Raw genomic sequence first — 8269 nt, 5'->3', positions numbered from 1 at the left:
CAAGCAGTTTTAACGTCTACTTTTGTTGCAAGCGGCTAGACAGCAATGTTTTAATATAATGTGACGTAGGCTATTATAGTGTAGACTTACTGATAAATTTCAATGCTTTATGTCACATCACAACAGATCGTTATAGTGTGACCCTGCTAAGAAAAGAATGAACTACGCTCAAATAGTAAATCACCTGCATGTTTCAGTAAAAAATTAGAGTACTGGAAAAACACTTTTTAACACTAAGCTCAGTAAAGTCGTCACTAGGAAGATCAAGCACGGATGAATCAGATACTCAACTTTCTTCAATGCACCTGTCCGTTCTAATGGATAAAATTAACATCAAAATATACTTCAGCTATAAACAGAACTTTAACTCTTTCTTGCTCAATGGTTTTTCGCAGTTTGATTATAAATCCTAAGCAGTTCAGCAGGACTACGTTTCAGACCCAATTTTCAATAAAGAAAACATTTGAAACTTTTGTCTTCCACAACCTTGACATGTCCAAACTAACCACACACATTTAAAGAAAACAAAAAACAATAAACTTATAGTTATTCTGCTAAAAGCAAAGATTTTTGACGAGTAATGTTTTTAAATGGTGTTGAACGATTCACATTAAACTGCAATTCTTTTTTGAAATGATGATGCGCTGATACATTTTTCAGATTTTAAATTTTTGCAAGGAAACCGTTTAAAATTGAGTGAGGTTGCAAACGTTGTCTCTGATTTTGAATAAGAAGTCTTCCCCAAAACGTATCTATGTATCAGTTGCAAATATAAATCAAACTCACTAATCAGTAATTCGACTCAAACAAGAGAGCATTAATGCGTTGTAACTTTTTAATGCGGTAAAACTTAATGTTACTCTTTGACGTCATAAAGCGTATTGGACATCTTCCAGTGAATAGTAATTGGACACTACAGACGAATAGCTTTAGAATAGATGCGGATTGCTCTCAACGCAGATGTCAACTTTGGCTGGTCGACAAGGTCCACGACGTGAACAAATTTATCTTGAGTTTCAATGGCTGGAAGGTTTTGGCTGAAATTGAAACATATTTGCTATTTTATGTATCGATTTGCAGAAATGCTTTAGCAAAATAGCAAATAAGTATCAAAATTTATAGAAAGAAATGTTTTTTGCTTCTCTTTGTAATTTAACCTTACGCAAGGGCTAAGTTAATGTGATTATGAACTTATAATGGCATCAGACCATCGATTCATAGGTTTATAAGCGCACCGCACTCAAGATCAAACGGCGCTCGCTCGGTTCACGGGGTGTGCGCTTGAGCAACTTATTTCAGGACTGTTTTTCATTCAACGGCACCATCAGTGGATGGAATAATTCCGCGGCAACAACACTTCAACAACCATCGGAAAATTCCCTCTTTCAATCTCAATAACCGGCCCTGCCTCCGTGGTTCAAAGCCTCTACAAGTATGCGAAACTGCCGGAAATAACTCATCAGAGAATTTATAAGTCCAAGAATAAAGATTCAAAATCAACAAACTATCCAATCATCGAGACAATACAGGAAATCATAAAAAGCACTGACTACCAGTAGAGGATCGAAAAAACATGTTTGGAGGAGAGGAGTCACCAGAATTTTATCGACCCAAACTTTCAAGCGAATTGAACAATTTAAGTTCTGAGATCCAATAGAAGTGAAAATGTTAACATGGAGGAGCTTGCCCTTCAGAACATTTGGGAAATTTTTATGTTGTTTCTGTTTCCTTTATGCGATATTCGTTTTGATATTTTTGTGCTCTAATATTGTGTTTTCTTGCCTAAGACTCACACTTTGTGTTTAACGAAATTCATCCAATTAAAAACTAGACTTTATAAGTTAGAGCCACAAGGCTTGATGTAATATTGAAGTTAAATAATAATAATAATAATAAAGAAGTTAAGCTTTACATCATGTTTTTATTAATAGTCACAAAAAGATTTCAAAAGCTTATTCTTTAATGAAGTTTTATCTAGTCTTAAATACGTGTAGGCAACTATTAAACAGTCTCAGAAAAAAATCCAATATCCGTCCTCGGCGTCCCTACCTTGCCATAGAGTAGGTAGGCCTACCCATACACATTTTACCTTAAACTTTTATTAACTCCGGTATAATTTAATTTAATTGTTGACTAGCTGTGTCAGAAATGTGTTTTATTCGGAATATTGCATTATTTTTCAGTTTTTCAGGCATTAAAATCTACTCTCTTTACATGTACAAGAATATAATCGGCAATATGAAGACCACACAATCCACAAACCTGTACTAAAGTTATGTAATGCTCTGTGGCGAACAGGCACAGCACTAGATGAATGAGAAAAAAAGTTCAATCATACCACTTCCAAAAATCAGGAGACATAACGCTGATGTGTAATTATAGAAGATTCTCACTAATGAATCAAAAGCAAACATATACAATCGATTGATTTTAGCCGTCTATGACCTGCATTTAAAAATACACACTTCTATCCACACAATTTTGATTGACCAATAAAAGTCTCTCACCGAAGTCTCCATATTTTGAACAACATGACCAGTATTTCTGGCTTTTCTATTGTAGGGTTGGATGTTATGTTTTCAATGTCTTCTTTTGGGATGCGTAACTTGGATATCATGATCTTGAAATCAGTCTCGGGACACTTTCGTGATACAACGTTCATCATCTTTCTCAAAAGTTGTTCTTCACAATTTACAGTTATTTCAGCTTTACAATCAATTTTACACAGAAGTCACCAAATTGAACTTTGGCATTTCAATAAAATTGTACAAAACTAAAATGTGAAATTTCCTGTTATCAACACAAGCAGTTGCCTCAAATCTCAGTTTAAGTTTTTTATATAACATGGCACAAATAGTTGTGCATAATTTCTCAGAATGACTAAAGTGTGACGATTACAAAATTAGGCTACTGCAGTGCTCACTAAGCAGTAAAGGCGTAAAGTTGGCTTAACTAATCAATAAAATCTAAAGTTCTACATGAAAAAGTTTGGAAATATTGACATTTTATGACATTCAAATTACCTCTTGCGCCCAGGAACAGATGTCCCTAGCTCTCCCTTTCTTCCCAAGTACAGTATGTCATAGTATTTTTTATAGAAATTTAATGCACAAAATATTACCTTGAAACTCTTCTTCCGTTTTGACAAATCGTGCAATTTTTACTTCTTTTTTACTTTCGCCCTTATCAACAGTAAGAGTAGATGCAAACATTATTATTTAAATATTAGCCTATGAAACGAACAAACATTAATTTTTTTATTTTAATTTTCTTATTTTTTATTTGTTGAGTAAAGTTGTTTAACTTTATGAAAAAGACATTATGAAATCATAATTTCCAATTTTATCAAAATATATCAAGGCGATATTGAGAGTAAGTAAAGTAAACGGAATTTTAGTAGGTTACTTCATTAGGAATAAAAGCTTTGCTATAACAAAAGCGACTTAGTTTGCAATTTTGTTGATATAAAACATAGTATAGGCGTAATGAGAAATATCATTTTCACAGAATACGCCACTAAATAGGCTAATATGCGCAAAAATATTATCGCAATATTAGCCAATCTTCAACGTAAAAAAATATTAAGTTGACAAAACTCTTGTTCGAGAAGGAAAGCTTCCATCTTGCAATGAGCGACGATATTGTATTTGAACTTACATCAGTGGCGTAGCTAGGGAATGTGCCGGAATGTGCCGCTCGGGGCGGATTCAGATTTTGCCGACCCTTCAAGAAAAAGCATGTGAAAATGAAATATGTTTTTTTTATCAGATTATAATCAAAATCAAAAATCGTAGTCTGGCCGCCCGGGGCAGTCCCCCCCCCCCCCTAGCTACGCCACTGACTTACACTATGACTTTGTGAAATAAGTTCAAACAAAATTAATTTACACATATTCTTCAAATTTTCCTAATTCTTTTTGTGGTTCATAAGCCGTATCAATTCAGCACAATAATAAACTTGAAAACGGACTTTATAGGTTAACTCACGTTCTTCAATTCACTTCAGTGTGCAACTTTACCCGATGAGGTTGGGCTGGGAAACGCTGAGAAGCCTCACGTATGTCTTTCTTGTGCAGCCTAAGTCTTTGTAATGTAGCTAAAGACATTGTTTGTGGAATTTGTTTTACTCAACCGTACTTATTGGGTTGAAGCTATTTAAAAGTAGACAAATGAAGTCAAGGCCTCCAATGTACCCAAAATCATTTGTCAAAACGTTTACCAAAAATTTTATTTAGAGCAGTAATCTACTGTACTTTACTTAGACTACATTCACTAATATGTTGCAAGACAGCCGTAAACGATTTTTTGGATCTAAGCTTTACAGGAAAACATGGTAAGGGTGTTGTTTTGATTTTTACTTAAATTACTTTTAAATATAGCAAGGAGAGTTTATTTTGTTGTGATAGTTGATTGAACCCATCAAACATTTTTTGCTTTTTCATTTAATTCCTTGTAAAGTTGTGACTTTGTGCACGGACGAAATCGCAACTTCAATCAGCGCTTGTTTGAATCTTGGTTGTGTGCTTGAGCAACGTCTTTTAACCCTATTTGGACCAAGCTATTTTTGGCAGCTAATGACCTGACGTGTGGACTTATTCCATTCACACTTTTATTTTCCAATAACTTTTGATATAAAAACGTTATAAGGTTGTTTTTTTCGCAAAGTTAGAGCAAAATTATTGACAAACTGGTTAAAATTATGGCACACATACTCTACCAGTTTTTTGCTATTGCTTTTTTGTTAAAAGTAGTCATTTTTTTAATTCGTCTGATGTCTCCGCCATAATCTCTTGAAATCGTTAATCTCTTCGTTAAAGGCACGCACGATCCAGTCATGCATGTAATCTGAAATAGTCAGTAGTCATGTAGGTCACGCAGTAAATCTTGAAACGCACAAAACAAATGTTTTCTAATTTGCTTGCACAGGATGATAAAGTTTTCCAAGTTTAGGAGTAGTGTGTCAAAAACTGCTGATAACAAAAAAACTATGCTCCACAAAAATGTCATTTTATTACTAAACCAAAGATGAATAATTTTTAGGAAAAGTCATAAAACTTCAGTTAATTTGAGCCAGTAGCTTTCATGTAATCGATGAAAGGTATGAACGGAACCCGTCTGTCCGAATAGGGCTAAGGACTGTTTTCCACTTAATGGGACCTAGTAATTTATACACAACACTTCAACATTCGGAAATTTTACTCCTCTAAACTTGGCAACCGGGCCCATGTCAGTGGTCTATAAATCTCTGTGAGTATCCAAAACTGTCAGGAACAACCCATCAGAGGTTTTCTTAATCAGAGGATGAAGAATCGAACTAACCAACCTTCTCTTCTGTAAGTTCTTAGCGATACGCGCTAAACATCCTTTCTGGCGTGAAAATTTACGAAGATCGGCAATTAGTGCAACATATCGAGAATTAATTTCGCATGCTTCTCAACAGCAATACAGAGTGTAAAGTTGTTGTAATGCAGTGCTTCCAAACCAGTGGATCGAGAAACAATTTTAGGTTGGTCGCGAAGGATTTCTCTATGTTACAATTTACTATGAAATCGAAGAATTACTCTCACTCCGAATACCAATACGCAACAATGCAACAACTAAAGTTATGACTTTCTTTCTGGTAACAGTTTCAGCGCATCCTTACGCCTCTCATGTTGCAAAGTGGAAGTAGGCTGCTAGGAAGATTATAAGTGTGTTAAATTCAGACAAACACACGAAGCAAAGACACCTTTTGGTGTAATTCGTATGTTTAGTGAGTTGCATTTCCTACTGGATAAACAAAAGATGTGCCTCTTCCAGTAGAACTTGAAAATAAACTTATCAAACTTTTTGAAAACAGCGCTCTCATGCTTAAACATCAAGAAATAGATCTTACTCTATTTTACAGTAGATCCAGGCAAACACAAGCAACACCTTTCACTATCACAGCGGGCAACCAAGTTTCTCAAACGTAGCTGTAATTAAATCATAGGATACAAAAAGCGTGAAAACAGACACTTTTAATGCTTTGTTGCGTGTGAGCTTATATATTTTGTCATAACATCTCATTATGAGTCGCATATAAAAAATTGCAATAACAGTAGATCATCAACTGAAAAAAATTGAGAAGCACTGCTGTAATGGATAGTTGCCCACGAGGTGAATGAAGGAAAAGTTTTATCAAATGAACACCAGATACTGCACGAGTCAGATAAAACTTCACAAGTGTCTGAATGTGAATTCACGTGTGCTCTATATAGTAGAGGTATTTGTCATTGCTAATAACAGGATATTTAAGGCAGATGATCAAACTGCATGAAATTTCCTCTTGTCTCAGAAGAAACGGGGAAATACAGTAGGAAAAATGCGACATTTGTAAATTGCACGTCAGGAAGGCTAAATAGTTACAGTATATTTTTTGCACTCAATTTTGTTTGAGATTGTAACTTAATCGTAAACTCAGCAATTTTTGAAATGCCACGTACAAGATGAAAATCGCTCACACTAAAAATCTTCACGGAAAATTAGACGTTATTCTGATGAAAATTATTTACTATACAAACGTAGGCTATTTGTGTCGGATAGGAGTAGAGCATGGCCACCTAAAGATACGGCCTGATTTGTCACATTTTGCAGAAATTTCCCCGGTTTTTCTAACTTTGGGCGAACGTTTAAATAAACTTTTCTAAAAATTAGATTTTTACGCTTTCTTTTCTCTTTTCCCCAGATGTCACAATAGGTTTTAACATCCTCACATGTTGAAAAACAAAGAAAATTTGATTTCGAAGATTTTAGTCAGACTGTTAATTTTTCAATAACAGTCTGATTTAGCGTTTTTCAACTTACTTTTTTTCATTTGCTGCTACTTCCCCAAGGCAACAAAAAAGTTTTATGTCATTAGGAAACCGCAAAAAGTAAAAACATCTCAAAAAATATCAGTCAAGCACTAGCAGTAGCTGTAATCAAAATCTGCAAAATGTGACAAATCAGGCCGGATCTCCAGGTGGCCATGAGTAGAGCTAATTAGCCTACAGTAAATACTATATATTGTCATGAGAGATTTTGACCTGGCTTGGATTATTATAAAATATTTATGCAGTTCTATAAGCAGCACGAAAACGTGGAAAGCTTGTGAGAGTTTTGAAGTGGATTCTTATCTAATGAGTTGGATTTTCTAATGGATTACTGAGAAGCAGAATATAGTTATATTTACAATGACATAACTTTAGCTAGCTGGAAACGAAATGTCGTATTTACGTCATGCTTTTGCACATGATCGTAGTCATAAAAACGTTAAAAATTGTACCAGGAGTTTTAACACATCCTGTTGTATCTAGGCAAAAGTTGAACTTAAAACTAACACCCCACCCCAATTCATAATAATATGCAAGACTTGATCAGAACACCGTAGGCTATTTGTGTGCTAAGGAAATATTGGAAAGCTTTGAAAAATTAGAAACTCTGCTTTCCACAAACACATTTGTAAAAGATTAAAAAAAGTAATCAGCTAACAAGTTTGTCTATTGTTTCTGTGACTTGCGAGATAAAAACACTTAATGCATCCGTGATGTTGCGGAAATCATTATAAAAATAAACTTAGGTAGCAAACGGGTTCTTCAATGATTTACAGCGTGATTGAGTACGTCGTAATGTTTAAATGTTATGCAGTTTACGAAAAAGTTAAATCATTTGCAGTTAAATTATTTATCGAAAAGATGAACTTTGTCGGGGAATGGGTTTGTTTTTATCACTCTTTTCTTGCTTGGAATGCTCCAAAGATTTTGCAGTTTCGGGTCTCTTTTTTACCGAGCTCTCACAATTATAATTGGAAGACATTTTCTCCAGGGCAGGGCTACCATCCGAAAGGATTTTTTGAACGTGTACATGTTCAAACAAGCTATTGCAGCTGGATCCAGCTGTTGAAGGTCTCGACTGTGGAACATCGCTGCAGTTGGACAGATTTGGTGAAGTCTTTCTCTCGCTTGCTGTGCTTTTGCTGAAATCATATTGGATAGACTGCGATTTTGAGTCAATAGTTTCTTGTCTTTTTGCCAGTGCGATCAAACCTGCGCTGTCAATTCTGATGTCTTGGGAATCACTGCTTCCGTCCATACCAAGATATCGAACGGTCCGACGTTTTTCGTTTGACTTCATTTGAGTTTCTGCACTCAAAGAACCATCTGTAGGAGAACTGTCGAACTGTGAAGTCGTAAACTTCCTGCCTGGAAAAGATAATAAATTTCAACCTTATGAGCCAAAATAGATAATGCCACAGAAAATATGTATTAGTT

At 35.0% G+C, this 8269-nt stretch overlaps 2 protein-coding genes across 2 annotated transcripts in view; both read right to left on the bottom strand.

Annotated features, from left to right (window-relative positions):
• Nucleotides 1-827: 827 nt before the first annotated feature.
• On the bottom strand, nucleotides 828-3266 carry LOC145765570 (leucine-rich repeat and death domain-containing protein 1-like). Its single transcript, XM_082577405.1, has 3 exons — nucleotides 3122-3266; nucleotides 2508-2682; nucleotides 828-1037 (listed from the first exon to the last, which is right to left on the bottom strand). The coding sequence occupies exons 1-3, from the start codon at nucleotides 3210-3212 to the stop codon at nucleotides 914-916; spliced, it is 390 nt and encodes a 129-aa protein (XP_082433531.1). The 5' UTR covers nucleotides 3213-3266; the 3' UTR covers nucleotides 828-913.
• Nucleotides 3267-5875: 2609 nt separating this feature from the next.
• The window catches only part of LOC145764324 (uncharacterized), a 46221-nt gene continuing 43827 nt past the window's right edge, over nucleotides 5876-8269 (bottom strand). Inside the window, exon 29 of the mRNA XM_082575941.1 lies at nucleotides 5876-8200. Within this exon, the coding sequence (XP_082432067.1) occupies nucleotides 7683-8200 (518 nt within the window). The 3' untranslated portion in view covers nucleotides 5876-7682. The remainder of the gene's footprint in view (nucleotides 8201-8269) is intronic.

This window comes from Aplidium turbinatum, chromosome 2 (genome assembly GCF_918807975.1).
Source record: "Aplidium turbinatum chromosome 2, kaAplTurb1.1, whole genome shotgun sequence".
Lineage (NCBI taxonomy): Eukaryota > Metazoa > Chordata > Ascidiacea > Aplousobranchia > Polyclinidae > Aplidium > Aplidium turbinatum.
This window is presented reverse-complemented; position numbering and strand designations above follow the sequence as displayed.

What these genes read in the sequence shown, in the direction of transcription:
- LOC145765570 (XM_082577405.1), bottom strand. Translation starts at nt 3,212, where the DNA reads ATGTTTGCATCTACTCTTACTGTTGATAAGGGCGAAAGTAAAAAAGAA. An exon ending in AACGGAAGAAGAGTTTCAAG is followed by an intron (nt 2,683 to 3,121) that starts GTAATATTTTGT and finishes TAAATTGTGAAG; the next exon opens with AACAACTTTTGAGAAAGATG. An exon ending in TTCAAAATATGGAGACTTCG is followed by an intron (nt 1,038 to 2,507) that starts GTGAGAGACTTT and finishes TTTCAATTTCAG; the next exon opens with CCAAAACCTTCCAGCCATTG.